This window comes from Marmota monax, unplaced genomic scaffold (assembly GCF_021218885.2).
Source record: "Marmota monax isolate L192 unplaced genomic scaffold, Marmota_monax_Labrador192_F-V1.1 WCK01_AAM20220418_F8-fsc00056, whole genome shotgun sequence".
NCBI lineage: Eukaryota > Metazoa > Chordata > Mammalia > Rodentia > Sciuridae > Marmota > Marmota monax.
In genome coordinates this window covers 12,878,332-12,899,205 of record NW_026695212.1, presented here as the reverse complement: position 1 = coordinate 12,899,205, position 20,874 = coordinate 12,878,332, and the positions used below count along the sequence as shown (strand labels likewise).

At 39.4% G+C, this 20,874-nt stretch overlaps 1 protein-coding gene across 1 annotated transcript; it reads left to right on the top strand.

The window, feature by feature from the left end:
* Positions 1–1,917: 1,917 nt before the first annotated feature.
* On the top strand, positions 1,918–20,543 carry Csrp2 (cysteine and glycine rich protein 2). The gene is made up of 6 exons (XM_046430750.2): positions 1,918–2,066; positions 13,524–13,636; positions 15,465–15,633; positions 18,122–18,251; positions 19,679–19,772; positions 20,234–20,543. Exons 2-6 carry the CDS (start codon positions 13,525–13,527, stop codon positions 20,308–20,310), a joined length of 582 nt encoding a protein of 193 aa, XP_046286706.1. The 5' UTR covers positions 1,918–2,066; position 13,524; the 3' UTR covers positions 20,311–20,543.
* The last annotated feature ends 331 nt before the right edge of the window (positions 20,544–20,874 follow it).

The following is a 20,874-nucleotide window of genomic DNA, read 5'->3' as shown; positions in this document are numbered from 1 at the left end:
ACTGCATGTTAAAACCATGTTTGATTCCAAAGCCACACTCTTTCTTAACACTACTCTGTCTTAAAAAATTTAGAAGAGTTTGTTAATCTTTATAACTGACTCTGGTTTCCATGTTTAAATTAAAAGGAAATAAAATATTTTAAAACTTTGATAATTTAATGCAAATACAGATTTATTATGTTATCTATTGTTCCCAGACTCATTGTGAAAGATATTGAGATAAAAATGTACAGAGACAGTAAAAGTACCTTTTTGGTCAGAAACAAACCCATCCTCAAATGACAGGATGCCGCTGTGGAATCTAGGGACAACCTGAGCCTGATAGAAAGCAAAAAGGTCAGGTGGGGGTCCCTTCTACATAAAGATGCTGGGAACTCCTCAAGCATAGGAAAGAAAGGACGATGGTTTGTTGAAAAACAGCGTTGCAGTGAAGTAAACAGTTTCAGTCAGTAGAAACACTACATAGACCTATGCAAGAAAAAATAAATACTGCTAGCAGCTGAGCCAAAGCAAATGTAGAATCTGTGGGACACATTGGCCCCAGGATTCAAGTCATCTAGGTTCACTGAAATCATTAAAATAAGGATTGCCCATATTTAGAAAAGCTCACAGCAGGCAGGAATACTTCCAGACTCCTGACACAATATCAGGAGATGTCAATCACCACTATGTGTTCTTACACAGTACTTGGTGGACAGAGAATAAGGCTGCTATTATAATGAGTTTACCCTGGATTGGCCCCAGAATATAAAATAAAACAATAGTGATATTATAAGCCAATTCTGTGCTTTGTCATGCAGATATGTACCAGAGCGTGGGTTCTCAACCCCGTGACCTGTTCTCCCCTCAAAAGGGCATTTGGCAATGTCTGGAGACATTTTTGATTGTCAAAACGTGAGGGAGGGGTGCTACTGGCATCTACCGTGTAGAGGCATCCTACAATACACAGGAAATCCCATTCCCAACGCCCTCCTCCCCAAACAATTATCCAGCCTTGAACCAGAGGAGGCCACTAATTTGTGGCAGGAGGGGTAGGTTTCGTAATTGTTGCTTGGAATCATTACTGGTGGCAGAGAAGTAGGTCACCAAAAGGACTAGAAGGTGAACTTGAAAAAGAGAATCATTTTCCTTTTTATCTAAAACAATGAATCATCCTGAAGCTCAGGTTTCAGGTTCCTTTGGTTCTCATCCGAATGAGCAACCTTGGCCTTTTCTGACATCAACTGAAAACCCAGGGCCCTTTGGCGCTGGGGTTTCTACCTGGGTATTGGTTTCTTCCCCCATAGCAATGCGTGGTGGGAAAGGGAAAATACTTCAGGAATGAGGACTTTTCGTGACGTCATTTATTTAGTCTAGGTGAGGAATTGTGCTCTTTAACTACAGGAAAGTGGCGGATTCCCAGGGGCTGGAAACGGGCCCAGAGAACATCCACCGAAGACGTAAAGCGCGTTGAGTTTATTTATAAGGGTACCCCGAGGGAGAGAGGTGGCGGAAACCCCCGTTTGGCGGGCTTTCTATGGCTGGAGCCTGCCGAACCTTGAACCGCTCCCTCCCGAGGAAGGGGAACGGGGTCCCCAGTAGGAAGGTCCGCGCAAGGCGGCGGGGGCGGCTTCCCCGCGGGGGCGGCTTCCCCACGGGGCCGTCCGGTCGCCGGGCCTCCCCAGTAAGTAAGGAAGTCCCCTTTTCCAAGTCCTTATGGCTTCTGGAAACCGCCGGTCCCGTTGGGAGGAAGGGGGGGCGAGGTCGGCGGGAGCGGTCCCGGGACGTGGGAAGATGCTGGGCAGGCGGGAAGCGGCAGGAAGAGGCGGGACTCCTGCCTTTTGTCTCCTGGTTCTCAGCCCGGAGTCAGCCACAAGAAGCCCTCCCGCCAGACGCCTTAGCCCGCGGGAGCGGGTCCGGGAATCCGCCGGGCGCGGCGGGGCGGGCCGGAGAGAGGCCACGCCCTCCGGGGGCTTCTTTAAAAGGCGGTCCGCGCGCGCCAGCCGCGGCTCCTGGCTCCCTGCGCGCTCTCTCTGGTCCGGCCTCTCTAGCTCCGCCCGCAGTGCGTGCGCCCGCCTCTGACTCGAGTGAGTAGGGGCGGTGGGGGCGTCTCCTCCCAGCAGTCCACCCTGGGGGAGGGGGCTCCCACTGCCACCTGGGTCCTGCGGCCACCCTTCCTGTAGTCTCACGTCCCCAGCCTGGCCCGCGTTTGCGCTCCCACGCGTCCTCCTACCTTGCGCCTCAGTTTCTCCCAGCCACCCCCCGACCCCTAACACACCTGCTGTATTCCCCGCGGCCACCCAGGCCCTGCCTTTGGATCCCAGCCCGCGGGGCAGGTAAATAGCCCTGAGTAACCTTTAATTTCTCAATACTGGTGCCTCTAGAGGAGAGGCGGCGTCGGGAATTTAGCGTCGCTATTTAAGCCACCTTTTAGCAGCCTGCCCCCCCCCCCTCACCTGGAGCGGGTCCTCTCTCCGCCGTTGGGAAAGGGGTCTGATCTCTGGGTCTCCTGGGTCTCGAGGGTGCAAGCCGAGCTCGACCTTCAAGGGGCTGGTCGAGTTAGGTGGGGGCTTCTGCAGTTCCCCCGGGCCCTCATTTGTCCCCTTATTCCGAACAGAGCTCCTGGCATCCCCATTGTTTGGTGGTCTCTGCCCACCAAGTACCAAACCTTAAATGTTTAACGGACGGTAAGGAAATGTCACTCGATCTCATATTTTTCCAGAACTTTCTACCAGTCAGGTATAAATTAAGATGCCAGAACGTTTGGTTGTGAAATTCTGCAACAGGTCCTGAAAGTCCCCTACTGGGTTCCAAGCTGGATTCAAGAGCTCCACGTAGTCACCCCCCACCCCCCGGGGGGAGGGGAAGGCTCTCTAAACCAGCGGTTTCCCCTCCCCCTTCGAAGCTGGGATGTATGTTGAAAGATAGTGGTTTAAATGGTTACTGGAAATTTTAGCCTGTTTTATTTGCAGTTGGAACACATTTTATCGTTATAAAGAAAATCTCTTTGAGGTGGCAGTTTTAAAACTTGGACTGTGAAAAATCTCTTTAGTTATTGACCTTCCTAATGGACCTGTTTTAAAGCTCTGTTTAAAACAAAACAAAACCCAAGACTTCATTCAAATAGGACAACCATGAAATTGGCTATACTTTGACCCAAAATTTTCAGGAAAGAATTGGTGATAGATTTTTAAAAGGGGGAAATCTCACATAACTTCAAAACTACATAGCAAAGTATTAGTGATTTTATGAAGTACTACCCGGTCTTCACTATTCTTAAGTTGACTGTCACTGACTCTTTTATCACTAGTTCTCAGGGTCCTTCATCCTCAGCATTCGGTTTAGAGCACTGCAGAGGCAAAATCTACATCATGAATCTGTGAAACTGTGTTTGCTTGTGTGCCTTGGTTGGATTAGAACCTCTACTGGTTAAGTGAAGGAAGGAGAGAATAAGGTGCAATTGTTGGGAGCGAAGATTTAATTTGACTCAGCAATAGATATTTTAGATTTGATATAAAGTTTTTATTATGAATTTTTAATGGATTCTTTCCAATGTATTCAGTGAATTTTGATCAGTACCGTTCTATGCTAAGTACTATGTTGAAAGCAGTACTGATTGGAGGCCTCTCCTCGTGAAATTGCAGAGTCACCCAGATTTGGGTGAAATTGTATTTTATCCTAAAACAGAATGTTAATATAGAAAAAAAAAAATCAAGAAATGAGGAGCTTTCAAAATCTGGGTCTAGATGCAACCCTGTTCCTAAACAGCTGTAGAGATCTGGGTATCTCGTTTTTTTTTGTCTATGTTAAAAATGACATGCATCAAATGAGATGGTGAGAGAGAGCCCTCTAAGGGAAAGGAGGCATGACAAGGCAGGAAGGGCAGAAATGAACCACTCTGGCCAGAATTCACATTCCAGCAGCAGCACCCATTGGCTTAGTGCCCTCAAGCAAGTTAACTTTATTCTCTGGTCTTGATTACTTGTCCTGTAAGATGGGTATAATAGCACATACCTTAAAGGGTTGTTGTAAGGAATATAAATGTGTGAACAAATTTCCAGCATGGGAGAAATTTCTTGGGATTAGATAACATTCTGCACTTTTCTAAATATACGTGGGAAATGAATAGCAGTGAAAGTGTCTTCTGGGAGAAAGCTGACTCAGACTTGTCTCAGTATCTCCTAAGCCTTGCCAAGGGGCCAGCTTTTCTCTCTTTGTGAATATTCACAGGTTTTCCTCAAGGCACCATATTATTTCCTGGGCTGATATTTTACAGCTGTCTCTTGAGTTCTTTTGGACTGGGATCTTCATACTCCCTTGGGGCCTCAATTATCTAGGTGTGGATTTCTAACTGTTTCTGAGTCACAGACCTCTTGACAGCCCTGTGAAGCCTCTGGGTCCCTTCTCAAAATTCTTTTAAGTTCTTAAGATAAAGTACATGGTACTGAATTTACTGATGCCAACCCAGACTTTAAAGGAATCTGTGGACTCGGTTAAGAGTCCGGATTTAGAGGAGTGTCTATCAGTCTGAATTTGAGAGAAGCCAGCTTCAATTTGTAAAAATTTTATTGTTAAATCACAGAGGAAGAACCAACCAGTATCCCACCTATATTATGAATCACTTGCAAATGATATCAGATTCCTTGCATTTTTGTTTAAGATCTCATTGTGCCAACACTGCTAATTGTCTATGATTAATGGAAAAAAGACAGACACTCTGAAGGACCTCAAAGTTCACTCTAGTAAAGAAACTTTCATGGTGGCTTCACAAAGGAGAAAAATAGAAAATTGAGACCTTATTTAGTACATAGAAGTGCAGGAAATACCCAGCTTAAAAAGAACCTGTGCCATAGAAGGAGGACAGTACTACTATATTTCTATTGCTGGCAGTGGCTTAGTTTTAACAAACACTATTAATTTGGGGCTGGGGCTAGGGCTGGGGCTGTAGCTCAGTGGCAGAGCGCTTGCCTAGCATGCGTGAGGTACTAGGTTTGATCCTCAGTACCACATAAAAATAAACAAATAAAGTAAAGGCATCTGTCCATCTACAACTACAAATAAATAAATAAATAAAACTAGTAATTTGGAATTGGGATTTTATTGGTATTTGTTTTTAAGTTGAATTAGTAATTTTTTTTGGATTCATAGTTATGAATCACTTAATATCTCTCTGTCTCAGGTTTGCTCTATATAAAGTGGGAATAATGGTAATTAATGCCTAGGATTAAATTAATAAGCAAACTATTTAACATGATTAAAGGATACAGTAAACTTTATAAAGTACTTTTAATTATTACTACCTGTCACATGGCAGACGCTATTCCAAGTGTTCTACGTATATTGCTTATTCACAGAATTGCCTTATGATATAAATAAGTATTGTTTCCATTTTTAAAAAAAGGAAAGTAGCAGATCAAATAACCAACTTGTGATTATTTGGCAAATAGATAGGGGTCTTAGCATTTAATTCTAGGTCTAGCTCCATGTGAAAATCATGTAAATGATAAATTATTGGCATAGTTAACTATCTTGTAGTTTGCACAGATTATGGATTGCTATGGCAGATGCCAGGGGTCAGGATTACCAAGTTTATAGCATAGTTGCATTTTAATTACAGTATGTGATTTGGCATACTGTAGTAATCCAGATTTGTGTCAAGAATTTTGCTGTACTCCAAGCTGAAGACATAAGTGGTTAATAGCATATAGAATTAGTTAGAATGGTAAAGCTGAAGTAAACACAGAAGGGTTTATTAGGTAGAAGGAAGGTTTTCCTCTTGGTGAGGTTAACAGCTTTTTGGTAGAAAGAAGTAGTTTGGATGTGAGATTGACATGCAGAAGCCACTAGCCACTTAGCTGGGTGAATGAAGATTGAATGGAGAGAGGTACATTCCTCTGTTTGTTGTTTGGTAAATCAAGTACTTATAATTCACAGTGATTCAGATGGCCTCAGTACTCACTGTTCTTTGCAGAAAATCAGATGTAGGAGTTTGGGGACAGCTTGTAATTCTGGAGACAAAACATGAGCCTGATTTGATGCTTTGGAAGTTACTTTGGAGATCAGTGAACTCAGCAAGTCACCTAACAATGGAATCTGGTAGCCATATTCAGGTCAAGGAGTGCTTCTGAAGGAAAAGGAAGCCAACACGTGTGGCATACTGGCATTTTTCCAGGTACTTTGCAAATGCTATCTCATTAAATCTTTACAACCACCTGTGAGATAGTTCTCATTCATTTTCACATTTCAGCTAAAGAAGTTGAGGCTCAGAGTTTAAAGAACTTGGCCAGCTGCTAACTGACTTTCATATTTAAGTCTGCCTAATTCTTGAGTTCCATATTCTTTCTTGCTGTGGTTTCCATGGCAGACATTACTAATCACAGTAATTTTTAATGCAGGTCAATGACTGAACTTCACAGTCGTCTTCAGCATAGTCACAGGAATCCACTGTCAGAGGATCTGCAAGATGAAACTGTTTTGCCATTCCTACAAAATGAAAACCATGCATACTTCTTTTTTTTTTTAAAGATCAATAAATTTAATTGCATTTTAAAAATACATATGTATATATAGCATTTTACCATATGGAAGAAAAGTCAAGAGATGAATGACAAATCTAGGGAAATATTGGCAATTCATAGCACATAGGGCTAATTCTTTTGAGTACTAAAAGATCTACCCCAAATCAATAAGAAAAAGATAAATATCCAAAGAAAAAACAAAAAGGATATAATGAATAACTCTAAAACATATGAAAATATGTTCTACACTACTCATAATAAATAAAAATAAATTATAATCACTAGATATCATTTTTCAAGTATTAGTTTTCACATAATGAAAGGCTTGAAATAACATTCAGTTGAGAGTGAAGAAACAGCAGTCTCATAATGGTATTAAGAATATGACCAGTTAGAAATATACTGTAATAATTCAGGGTAGTTATATTCTATAAGGTTGTAATGAACATTGAATTTACAAATACTGAGCCATTGCTCTTAGGAGAAACAAAGGGGTAGGTTACTGTGGGCCTCTGGTTACATTTTCAACAACTTATCAATAAATACCCTTATTTTTATGTGTGTTTCTGTTTAAAGAAACCTTTTTAAAATATTTTTATTTTTTTCTCCACATTTTTGGATTGGTACATTATTGTACATACTGATGGAATTTGTTGTTACATATTTGTCCATTCACACAATACACAGTATGACAATATAATTTGTTTTAACATACATTTTCTTGCAAATAATTAATTTAACACAGTATTGCTTTATAATAACCTTACCTAAGAAAGGCTTAACATTTTCTTGGCCCTACATAATATGCCTATAAATTTCTTTGGCTCTAAAAAGTCTTATAACAATGCTGTACTCTATGCCTTTTAATTTGGTCATCATTTCATGACTCCACACAATCAGCTGCCTTTCCATATCTTCATGCGTAGATGTTACTTTAGCATTTTCTGAAGAAGCCTCACATAGAGATTGGTGAATTTCCCTTTCCCTTTTCTAGATGGACTGTGTTGTTTGTTCATTAGCAATAATGACTCCACAGCCATGAACACTGTAGCTTGAGCCCAGGAGAGGTTATCTAACATGTAAGGAAACCATGTAGACTTCTAAAGGCCTTTTCTATGTGCCTCTTTGTCATTGGTTATGTTGTATTGCCATCATTTATTTACATGTTTTTCCCACCAGTGTAAACACCCTGAGAATCAGACATCCTTCCTCATAACCATTTTATCCTCAGCTTCTATCTCAGTATATGGCTCATGACTTTTTTTTTTTTTTTTTTTTTTTTTTTTGTGGTACTGGGGATTGAACCCAGGGCTTTGCACATTAGGGAAGCACTCTATCATTGAGGAACATCTCCAGTCCCAGTGTATGGCTTTTAAAATGCTGTATTACATTTATAGGAGAGCTTCCCAAACAGTAAAGCACTGTGCAGTGTTTATAAGCTGCCCCTAACAGTTACTTGAGATACAGAAATGAAGTCAGAAGTTAGCTGGATGAGGGAGGGAAGGAAGGCAGTTGCCTTGATGGGAAGGGGTTGGGGCATAATGAGAGACTAGATATGTACTGTATGGGATGGGGAGGGGAAGTGAGTATTGATAATGAATGTTGAACATTGTGAAATATTGGTAATAGACTAATCATTTATTGAGTGCCTGTCTCAGTAAATTCTTGTAACTATAAAGAAGGTACACTTATCTTCATTTTACATAAAAGGGAAATGACACTATGTTGGCTGCAGAACTCATGCTCTTAATTTGCTTTTAGGCAAAACTGTCTTAAAAGCCAGGTTAAGGATTTGGCTTCAGTAGGAGAAGAGACATGGACCATGTAGTGGATCACCAAGACATGGAGAGGCCGTCCTTGGCTCAGCATGTTCACTAGCTAAAGGAAGTAGACTGAGTAGGGAGTTTGGGTAGCAGAATAAAAACGTTTTAGGACAGGCATCAAGTAAAGCTTATTTTCTAATTAACTGCAGCTCTCAAATACTAGCCTTTTAAAAATCATTGTAATTAGGGACACTGCTACAAATTTATATTCTTTACATGACACTCTTTCTTGGCTCATGATAAAACTGATTTATAAAAATTTTCACTTTTGAGGAATTGAATCATAGCCAGGTTCTAGTGTAATAACAAAACCTTCTATGTAGTAACACAGTGTCAGAGCTTCTGGAAGCATTTAAAATCTGGGTTTATGGAGAGACTCACTCCAGACCTTCAGTACTAGATCAAGTAACAAACTAAGTAGTCACAAATAGACTTGAAATGTATGAATTTAGGCAGGTCACTCAGATTAAAGTAAATGCAGCGCCTATAGTATAAGAATGACTTGTATGGTCACTTTGTGGCACTCAGTTGGTTACCTAGAGAATAGTTAACTTTACCACAAGGTGAGTCAGATTTAGATGATAGTAATTTCCTTGAAGGGTAAGTCTTGGGAATTTTGGGTGGTGCCTTAGACTGGGGAGAGGCAGGAAGGAGTGATTGCACATAGGTGTTCAATTGTAAATCAAGTGTTTTACTGTAATGCAGTGGGTAAATCCTAGTGCTGGAACTCTGTCAGACTCTGAAAACCAAAGAAAAAGACTAAATATTGTTACTAGACAAATCATTTATTTAAACCTATGTTTGGCCTATTTTCTGAGATATGTGTAAAGTGGGATTTTATTTCTGCTCTTGCCATTCTAGAAATTAATACATAAGATTTGGGAAAAGCATGCAGTCCACATAGCTCAGTGCAGATCCAGTTTGCTGTGATTAATGGCAGCTGTTGTGGAGTACTGCCGCCAAAGGCTTACAAGAAAAATGAGGCCTCACATTTTTTTCAATATGTACAGCAATGCCAAGAGTGACAGAATTGGAAGATCATCACACATCCTCCTGCCAAATTCAGGAAACGTCCTTAGGGGTTCAGCCTAAAAGTGTAAATTTGAACTTCATTTCTTAATCACCACTGTAGGTGGAGCTGTTGTTATTACACTTCAGTGTATTTTAATGTCCCAGACAAAAAGGTTTGAGTGATTAACCTACTGATGTTTTCCCTACCCTCTTTGCAGCTCTGCAGCTGTGCTCTTTAGGGGTGGTTCAGTGGGTTTTCCTATTGGAGTACTGATTTTTATCTTCACAATACTCTGTTTCCCCATATATAAGATAAGAAAACTAACCTCAAGTTGAACAATATTATAGTAGTTGAGTTAACCCAAGTCTGTCTAAACCAATCAGCCTACCTATTCTTCCTTCTTTCCATTATGAAATATTTCAGATATACAAAATAGAGAATAATTTAAAAGAAAACCCAAAGGTAACTACCCACTATCCCTCCTAAAAAAGAAAACATCAATTCAGCTGAGGCTTTCTGAAAATGCTCTAGTACATTATTTGTCTGTGTGCCAGAAAAGGTTATTTTAGAACTTAGGAAAGCCCTTAAACTGGATGGAACAGTGTTTTGATATATGCCAATTGTCTGGTAGGTGGTGTGGGAAATACAGAGATGTGGTCCTCACCTCAATGGACAGAAGTTTCTAACATGGTACATTGAATGCTTTGAAACATGGTAGGCATTTCCTGAAAGCTGACACTTCCACATTTGGCTAGTGTGGCACGTACAGTAGAAATTAAAGACAACTTACAACAAGGAAATTTACAGTAATTCTGAGTTACATAAGAAAAAGGAATGCTGTTTCCTCCTTTTAAAAAAATCTAGGCGGCTCTTCACTAGCAAGAGAAGAACATAAAGTGATTAGTTGGGTTTTTAAAATTTTATTTTCAAATATTATTCAAAGACTATCTTATTTTAACCTTGATCCTAATAGAAATCTGACTCCTTAATGGTGATTGCTGCAAAGTAAGTGTGTGTGAAAATGAAAGGTACCAGATATTAAACACTTCTTCACCTTCTAATAAAAGAAATGCCTCAACAATAGCAAAGTATTTTAAGAGCCAGCTGATGCTGGGATCCAGTTCAAATAATTGTAGTGTCTACATGTACAGCCCAGACTCCCATCTTTTGTAGTCTTAGGACTCATGAGGGAACCTGTTGGGTTTCTGTTGTGTCCATGAGTATTATAGAACACAAAAAACTTAGGAGTCAAGGTGCCAAGTCAGTGTCACTGATTGCACTCTAAACTGAAGCCAGCAGAGGCTGGTGGGGCCAAAGCTCTGTGTCTTAGGTTTGGCAGCAGGCTCAAGTTTCATTCTAGGTTTAAATAATAGAGCACCTTTCATCAGGAAAGAGAATAAAAGATTTATGCAGCTACACAAAGGAAAGCTTGCAAGTATACTGTGTTGTGGCAACATATTGATCCTATGTGGATTCCTTCAGAGTAAGGATGGTAACACTGTGGATCCTTGGAATTCCTTGTTCCTATCTGCAAACTGATTTTGACAGTTCAGTGATTTTATTTTATCAATTGTGTATGAGTGTGTGTGTGGGGGGGGAGCTATGTGTTGATGTTGTTTGATTCTAGGAGCAGAAGTTCTAATTCCAAAGTGCCTAAAAGGGAATTTATTGGCTCACATAACTGAGTGCAGGGTAAGATGAGGCACAGCTGAATTGGGACTGAAGGGCTCTTGTTTCCTCTATGCTAGATCCATTCATCGGTACTTCTATAGTGGCTAGGCTGCTGCAAGCACCTTTACCTCTTATTCACAAAGCTCTAAATCAAAGCTCTGGGTTTAACTTTCAGTAAATTGGAATTGGTTATGTACCCATTCTTAAACTAGTAACTACAACAAGAAGGGGGAGTGCATTGATCTGACTGGCAATGACTGAGTCACATACCCAGCCCTGGAGTTTGAGGTTGCTATGGTTTGAGTGGTTTTATCCCTTCCAGAACTTGTTGAAATTTAATCTCTAATAACAGGATCCAGAGGTAGGGCCTAAAAAAAGGAATTTAGGAATGAAAGGATTAATACCACTATAAATAAGGCTTATGGGGCTGGGTAGGTGGGGTTCTCTGCGCTTCTGTTATGTGAGGACAAAGCCTTTCTCCTCTGGAGGTGCCATCTTGGAAATGGAGACCAGGGCTTGCCCAGACACAAAACCTGGTGTCTTGATATTAGAGTTCCCTGCCCCCCAAACTGAGAAATAAATATCTGTTCTTTATAAATTACCCAGTCTCAAGTATTCTTTTATGGTAGCATTAAACAGGCTGAGACCGGGATAGAGTCAATATTATCTAAACCAAACTATTTGTGGTAAAGGACTGTGTAGGAATCCATCTCGACTTAACTATAGCCATGCTGGACATGACCTCACTTTTGTCTACCAGATGGCCCTGGCATACACCCAAAGCCCTATAGGACCAAGTCATTAAGATAGTTAGCTGAGCCAGCTGTTGATGCCTGGAATGTTTCTTAACAAACATTGGACATGTTAATCAATTTTGAGAAAGGCCAGGTACATTCCAGTTGGCCATAGTCCACCTTTGTCTCAGTGTAGCATATAAATCCTTACTACCTCCCTTGAGGTATGGGGATCCTCCTTTCTGCTGCCCAAGACAGGTTTCTATCAGTAAGTCTCCCTACAAATTACGCTTTGTACAGTCCTGGATCTGTGTGCCTCTTCTTTGGTCTTTTTACCCCTTTCACCTTTGGTGACTGTTTCTCATAGAACAGGAACAGATTTTTCAAAAAAAAAATGTTTTTAAAATTTCCAAGTACAAGTCCATCCGGATATCATGCTCTTGGTCATTGTGGCATAATACATAAAAATTTTTGTTAGTTCCTTTTCTTTTGTAGTAACAGGATTATATATAATCCAGTCTCAGGTATTCTGTTACTACTTATTTGGCTTATAGTTCAGGAGGCTGGGAAGTCCAAGATTGGGCACCAGCATCTATCTCCCTGGCTTCTGGTAAGGCCATGTGCTATTGCATGCATGGTGGAAAAGTGGAAGGGCAAGCAGGTGCATCCAAAGACAGGATGAGAGAAGACCTTATCACAACTCTCTAGTGTGATAACCCACTCTTTTTTTTTTTTTTTTTTTTTTTTTGAGAGAGAGAGAGAATTTCTAATGTTTATTTTTGAACCGGCAGACAAAATGTGTCTTCTAGCAGAATGACTTTATTTCTGGCTAAGGCGGTTGAGGATGCTGGTCATTCAGAACCAGGCATTTAAAACTCTGTCCCAATAGACCAATTTGAGAGGGAATTGAGAGGATTTTTGATTCCATGTCCTAGTAAGCTAGCCTAGGATTTAACCTTCCAGCTCTACATCACATTAGTCCACATTGTTCAGAGGTTATTCTGACACACAAACAGTTCATGTTTCTGGGAAGAGAAGTTGGTAGCTTTTTCTGTATGGTCTGACAGATCTGTCACGGAAAACCAACTGTTGGCTGGACTAGTGGATGTTGGGTGTAGTTGTGCATAGAAACTGAAATCACAGCCATCTGGGTGGGTGTTTGTTGTGGTTACAGCAGAGCTGCATGCACACAGTTGTACTGGTCACAAACACAGCTATTTGTGCTATAATTGTGCCTAACTTTAGCAGACAAATATAAAAGTTTTTCTTGCAAAGCAGCACACTTTCTTCCTCCCTAGAAATTGTTTATGGCTTATATATGTTGAATATTAAGAATTTAGTGCTGTTACAGTGAATTAAACATGTAGTAAAAACCTCCACCCAAGTGTTAGCTGTTCAGCTGGGTTTTTTTTAAAGCTCTTTAAAGACTGGGGTGTTCTCTCAGGGCATGTTTGCATTTCCACTCCCCAGCTTCTTTCTTAACTCCTGTGGATTCTACTGCATAGTTTGTTTTGTGCCTGGTGACCTGTACCATTCTATTGAATACAGGTCCTTTGTCTTGTAGGAAAAAAAAAATTGCATGACAAGCCAGAGTTTCCTAATGAAAGAGCTGCAATTTGGGAGAAGAGATGAGGTTATTTTGGAGGAACGCAGGCCTTTCAAAGATGTGGTTTGAGTGGTTCATAAAGCAACAAGATCTGCAGCTGTCTCCTGGGTTTAAACAGCCCTCTAGGGAGCATGTAAGACAAGCACAGGGGACATTCTGATGAATCCTTTGTTCCTACAGAATGCCTGTCTGGGGAGGTGGAAACAAGTGTGGGGCCTGCGGGAGGACCGTGTACCATGCTGAAGAGGTGCAGTGTGATGGGAGGAGCTTCCACCGCTGCTGCTTTCTGTGTAGTAAGTATCCCCCTATGCCCCACCTTTGACAAAGTTTACATGCAAAATGCTTTCATTTATCTTCTTAAGAAGAAAATTGGTTTTGCTAAGGAAGATGATTTTAGAAGCACTGGTGGGTTTTATCTGCCTGTTGTCAAAGACATTGTGAGATAGCAAATACTTGATAATGAGAGAAATAGAGCTAAAGAGAACCCCCCACACAAATCCCCTCTAATGACAACTGTCTTCAGTTTTAAAATAGTTGAATATCAGTTTAAGAAAGCCATTCATTGATCATGTGAGTCAAATAAATTTTCTTCAGTGATGGATTTATCACATCTAAGGATCCCACCCATATAGATATTTGCCTTATATATTATATATTATATATATATAGTGAAACTTACGGTAAGAAACCATTTGTTGAAAATAAATTTGCTTACTATAAGAAATAATCTTCAGGAAAAATATATTTGAAATTTGAATTGTCCGATTTCCATAGAAAGCAACATTCAAGGTACCTGGACTTCTTTATAGTGAGAGTGCTTTGCAGATGACGAGAAATAACAAAGAGTTGCGGTTATTTAAAAAAAAAAAAAAAAAAAAAAAAGTTCTCCAGATCAGTGTTTGCTATGTACATCTGTATAATAGCTACTGTTTCTCAGAAGATTTGGTTTAACCATTTTGGGGAGGAAGTTAGTGACTTTCTTGTTTCTTTTAAGTAATCAAGTTTTCATCAAATTTGTAAGCAAGAAAGTATAGAGACAAAGAGAAATGCAAATACTTTAGAAATTGTTCACAATTTCATCTAAGGTTAAGCCATAATGTCTACACCATAATAAAGTCAGCATTGAGAAAACATCAAGTTCTTGGTAGTTTGTTGCCAGAATAGATGTCACTTTATTCCACTAGAAAGTCTTCAGTGTAAAATAATAGAAACTTCAGAATATAACTTTCAACCAGCCAGCTTAGTCATCTTTCCTCCTGTCCTTATTTTTGTCCTCCTTCCCCTTTTCTGCTGCACTGTTTGATTTCCAGCTGCCCAATTATGCTATCAGTGAGTTCTCTCACAATATACTTTTTCTCAAGCTTAATTGAAGTTTTAGAAAGTGAAATAATGTCTGGGTAAAACATGATGACATGTGGCAATTTTATGAAGTGGGATATGTGGAAATGATTTGTGGCAAGAAATCCATCAAGAAAGAATGTATTCTCCTTTGAGACACAAGAGAAAACAAATTCAGGCTTTAAACCACTTGCTAGTTTTCAGACACACATTCACTGCTGGAGAAGCTAGGAGTAAGGAAGAAAGGAGGGCACTTTCTCCTGTTCTAGGGAACACAGCTAGAATTGTGGATTTAAAACTTTTTTATCCCTGAGGGTGTTTTTAGAGGAGAGACCTACAAAGGCAGCCCCATAAGGCACTCACTACCCTTTTTGTCAGATTGTGATGTGCCAACACTTGGTATGAAAAAGCCAAGAAGGGTTAAGTCTTAAAAGTTGGTAGCAAAGGTTTTAAGATTTTAGGCATTGTTAGTTTTATTCCTTTTGTGCATATGATCGGAGCCATCTCTGAAACTTGTTTCCCTCCTGTCAGAAAGGCAGATCCTTTGAAAAAGTTTGAAGCTTCTAGACGTTAAAATTCCAATACTTTCTAAAGCATATCATGGAGGAAGGCCAATAATTTTCATCTGTAACTTGACCAGTCTAGCTGCTATCTTGTGACTTTGGGAACCACAGGAGAGGTTATGAATGAGAGCCTCTGCCATTACCATTTGTGGACCTCATGGTTCTAAGGAAAAGGGTATTTGTTGGAACATGTTTAAAATCATAACTTTTTCCCCCTTAGTGGTTTGCAGGAAAAATTTAGACAGCACAACAGTGGCAATTCATGATGAGGAGATCTATTGCAAATCCTGCTATGGAAAAAAGTATGGGCCAAAAGGCTATGGTTATGGCCAGGGTGCAGGCACGCTCAACATGGACCGCGGCGAGAGGCTGGGCATCAAGCCAGAGAGGTGAGATAGGAGGATATTTGTTATCTTCAGAAGTGAGTTACAATAGTTAACATTGCTTAATGGTCAGGAATCTGGAAGTTTCTGGATTTTTACTTTAATTTTAAGTGAACAAAATGTGACTCAGATTTTCTAATGTAAACTACTAACTATTCTTTAATTTCAAAATATTGTGTTTTGTACCTAATGAAGTTCTTACTATTCCAGTGATTTTATATATATAAACAATAATAAATAAATATGTTTATTTATTATTGTTGTCAATGGACCTTTATTTATTTATTGATATGGAATGCTGAGAATCGAACCCAGTTCCTCACACATGCCAGGCAAGTGCTCTGCCACTGAGCCACAACCCACTCCTCCAGTGATTTCTAATATTGGTTTTATAGCATTTCATGGTGTATAAAAGGGTCATGGTGTTCTAAAAAGCAAGTGATTTCATAGCACTTTAGAGACCATATATCATGAAGTGAAATCAGAGAAACATGGTACTTAACCATGACAGGCTTTCCTTACATGCAATTAAGCAGTCAGTGCAAATCCCTCAGTCACTCCTTCCATGTCATAATGTTCTCATCAAGAAATTACTTTTCTCTAACTTAAAAAAAATGAAATAATTTTCTGTTTTTAATCCTTTGAGAGACAAATGTGAAACTTTGAAGGTTATAGTACCATAGTATCAGGGTGCTAAATCTGTTAACATTCACTTAATATGTTATATTCAGGCTAAATAATAATGTGTATTACATTATGTCTCACCTCTGTTTTTTTCAGAACACTTTCTTTCCACACTCAAGGTTCCTAAGCCTTCTTAATGACTCTGAAATCCTTGTGTCATGTGGTAATTGGAATACTTGTGGAGATTGAACATCTTCACAGAGTTGGTCTCTAGAGGCAGTATCAAGTGGGAAGAACACGTTCATGGAGGTCAACCTGCATTTTCAGTTCAGGCTCACAACTTACTAATTCTGTAGACCTTCACTAAGTTATTTAATATCTGAGCCCCAAGTTCTTCATCTGTAATACAGTTAATAATTCCATACACTATGAAGTTGTTAAAAGGCAGATGGAAGACTCCATCTGAAGTTGACACAATTGACAGATTTGGAAATTTTTCTTGGACTCTCATAACTACAAGTGATGGATATCATTGTTAACAAGTTTTTAAAGAACACTCTAAAAAGTAGATTATGGAGATTTTTTAAAAAATACACCTACATTAGGGTCAACTGGAGAAACCAATACAGTGAATTAGTACTTTGAATTGGTATTTGTTGCTTAGAATATTTCCGTTGGCCACCCACAAAGGATGTTGTATATTAAACAACTTGGATAGAAGTGTATGAACAATTCCCAAAAATGGAAATAGTGAAGATGAAGATATTGAAGATGCACAGGAAGTATTTGAATAAAATTATTTTATGAAAAAGCAATATTCTAAATTAAGATTTTGATTTTTTTATGTATGTAACTTAATAAGATAACCTAGAAAACATTTTTTTTTCCAAGTAGAAAGTATTGACACTTAAGCCGCTGCTTATTCAGTGGTGTCATCTATTTTATCTGCTTAACATACAAGGTTCTACAAGGAGGGCCTCAAAGCCCAGATGCTATTCTGCACATGTTAGTATATCTACTTAACTCAATGAAAAACAATTTCTGCTGAGATATGTTCTACCCTGGTGGCCTGGAAATAGGGACAAAATACTATTCTGTCTAGAGAAAAAAAATAAAGCTAAACTGAAATAGCCAAATTTTCTAAAATATTTTCCTACGAAGAAAATAGTTTAGTCATACTTTACCTTGCTCAAGATGTACTGGGAAACTGATCTGTAAAACATGCTTAACTTTATTAGTAACTACTTAAGTCAGTTGATCAGTTTGTAGAAAATAATTTTTTTTGGTATTGGGGATTGAACCCAGGGGCACTTAATAATTAAGCCATATCGCTAGACTTTTAAAATATTTTATTTAGAGTCAGGGTCTCACTGAGTTGCTTAGGGCCTCACTAAATTGCTGAGGCTGGCTTTGAACTAGTGATTCTCCTGCCTCAGCTTCTTGAGCTGCTTATCGGAGACCAGCTAGTTTGCAGAATTTAACTGAAGAATTGTTTAACATTGATTTTTCAGTCTCATATGAAGTACAAAACTAGATATGATTCCAGTGATTTTGATACTGTGAACCTGGGATAAAAATAATTACTTAGTGAAGAGGCTAGCACAGGGCTTATGGATTGTTGAGACTCAGGAACAAGATATTTGAGTATGGGAGTTTGGCTGTCTTTTTGTAGTAATGAGTCTATAAACAGGTTAAACAACTCCAGCCAGCACCTGAGAGTAATTTCTGTATTCTTTCCCCTATGCTGGCTGCAAAGGCTCCAGCCTTGAGACAGGATAGCAATTAAGTTCCGCAGTTCCATAGTTCCTGTCTTCTGGACTTATAAGGGCCTTTTTTGAAACCTTGCCTCATTTTTCCCCCCTTCTACAAGTGTTCAACCTCACAGGCCTACAACAAATCCAAACACTTCAAAATTTGCTCAGAAATATGGAGGTGCTGAGAAGTGTTCCAGATGTGGGGATTCTGTATATGCTGCCGAAAAGATAATTGGAGCTGGAAAGGTAAAGTGCTAATTTGAATTATTAACAATAAATGACTCCTCTCCGCTCACTTGATGCCCCAGACCTCTTCATGTCTCAGTTTTGTGTCTTCTGCTTTGAAGTAAACTTTTTCTAAACCAAATTTCCATCAGAATCAATTTTTTGACATATCACTTCTTTTTTATGTAAATTTTAAAAAATTTATATATGACAGTGGAATGCATTACAATTCTTATTACACATATACAGCACAATTTTTCATATCTCTGGTTGTATACATAGTATATTCACACCAATTCATGTCTTCATACATGTACTTTGGATAGTAATGATCATCACATTCCACCATCTTTAATTACCCCATGCCCCCTCCCTTCAATCCCTCTGCCCTATCTATAGAGTTCATCTATTTCTCCCATGCTCCCGCTCCCTATCCCACTATGAATCAGCCTCCTTATATCAAAGAAAACATTCGGCGTTTGTTTTTGTTTGGATTGGCTAACTTAACACTTAGCATTATCTTCTCTAACTCCGTCCATTTATCTGCAGATGCCATGATTTTATTCTTTTATTGCTGAGTAATATTCCATTGTGTATATATGCTTCTTTTTTTATCCATTCATCTATTGAAGGGCATCTAGGTTGGATCCACAGTTTAGCTATTGTTTATTGTGCTGCTATAAACATTAATGTGGCAGTGTCCCTGTAGTACGCTGTTTTTAATCCTTTGGGTATAGACTGAGGAGAGGGATAGCTGGTTCAAATGGTGGTTCCATTCCCAATTTTCCAAGAAATCTCCATACTGCTTTCTATATTGGCTGCACCAATTTGCAGTCCCACCAGCAGTGTATGAGTGTACCTTTTTCCCCACATCCTCACCAACACTTATTGTTGTTTGTATAACTGAGGGACACCAGCAGGGTCTGGAAACCCAACATCAAGGTGAGTTACAGATTGACATGTCACTTCTATGTTTAAAACTTGTTTTCATAGGGAATACTCCCATAGGTCATGAATGAAAAGGGCAAGACTGTCAAACAACCTGGGATCTTCGGGTTAGTCCATGTAATCAGGGTCAGGACATCAGATGCTAATTAGGTGTGTAGATTTAAAAGTTATCATTTTAGCCTCATTAAGATGCCCAGTTCTTAACCAAAAGGTAACAAAAAGAGCATACTAGGTTTGTAGCAAGACCTAAGATTTCCCTTAAAAACAGTCTTCCATAATATAGCTCCCAGTCTCCTCTGAATGAAGTTTGAAGACAGCCCTCTTGTGGGTGGCCAAGAATGCAGATACAGAGGAGGGCCAGTGTAGCCTTCTAGTTGAGCTGAGCCACAGCAGCCAGGGGCTTGCTTTGGGTTTATCTTCCTGAGACACTTCTTGCCACATCTAAATTATATTGCAGGAACCAGGGCTCTCAAACATGCTAACACATCTGTCTCTTCCAGCCCTGGCACAAAAACTGTTTCCGATGTGCCAAATGTGGGAAGAGTCTTGAATCCACAACTCTGACCGAGAAAGAAGGTGAAATCTATTGCAAAGGTAAAACTAATGTCCTACTGTTATCAATATGAGTATTCCAGTATTCCATAGCTATTATTTCATGAAGTATCACCAGTATTAAAAAAGCCAAAGTACTCTGAAAACAGAAAGGCAGTGTTGCTAGCTATTTGAAAATACAACATCCAGAGATGTTTACAGATGATGAGAGAACCACAATATCAAGTTCCTGTTCAAAGTGTGCAAGTATATGAGGGTAACAGACAACTTAGCTGATCTGACTGCCATGCTTGTTAAGTCAACATGAGCTGAACTCAAAGGAACCAGAATGTTGGATATAACTTCACAGCTTGAAGATAATTACTACAAGGCACATTTTGCATCTGAAATAAATTGATTTTGGTATAGTCAACAGTTTGGTTTTTTTTAACTTACAGGAGTTTCTTAAGTAATGCTAGCAAAACACAATGGACTTGGCACTAATTCTCCATTTTCTTTTGTAGGATGTTATGCCAAGAACTTTGGCCCCAAGGGATTTGGCTATGGCCAAGGAGCAGGAGCCCTTGTTCATGCTCAGTAAAAGTGTTAACCCAGAACTAAGCATCACACACTGAGAATCTCTTCATAATCTACACATATAATCTTGTAACACTCCACTACTGTGAAATTCTGCCAGCATGAAGTGCTGTATATTACCCTGTACTTGTATAGGCTGGCTAACTTGTAGGAAGAAAGCACTATATCATTTTACTTTAATTCACCAGCATTTTCAGGAACCAATTCTTTTATATTTTAAATAAAACTTCAGTTTCATATGTGTTCCTTGTTTAATTAATCTTTTGGAGGAGCTGTTTTGATTTCTGTTAATTTTAAATCATTTGGGACCCTACATCTATTTTGTTAAAGACAACCTATCTAGCTGACTCACTAGGCTCATGTTTGAGACACAGGTGTTGAAAAGCATTTCTTTTAATCTGGAGGATGTGCCTTAGGAGTGTTGTCAGGCAGGTGGTTTCACCATTTCAGCTCCTCAGAGCTGGCATTGAGGAGTACAGATCTTTTCTTTGTGCCTCTTCAGAGCCTAGAACTTCTCTTTTGGAGCAATTTCCCCAAGTGTGGCTTCTGGAGAACCTGCATTAAAACT

Coding starts and splice junctions, on each gene's coding strand:
- Csrp2 (XM_046430750.2), top strand. CDS start 13,525: ATGCCTGTCTGGGGAGGTGGAAACAAGTGTGGGGCCTGCGGGAGGACC. Junction 15,634..18,121: donor CTGGGCATCAAGCCAGAGAG/GTGAGATAGGAG, acceptor CCCTTCTACAAG/TGTTCAACCTCACAGGCCTA. Junction 19,773..20,233: donor AGGTGAAATCTATTGCAAAG/GTAAAACTAATG, acceptor TTTCTTTTGTAG/GATGTTATGCCAAGAACTTT.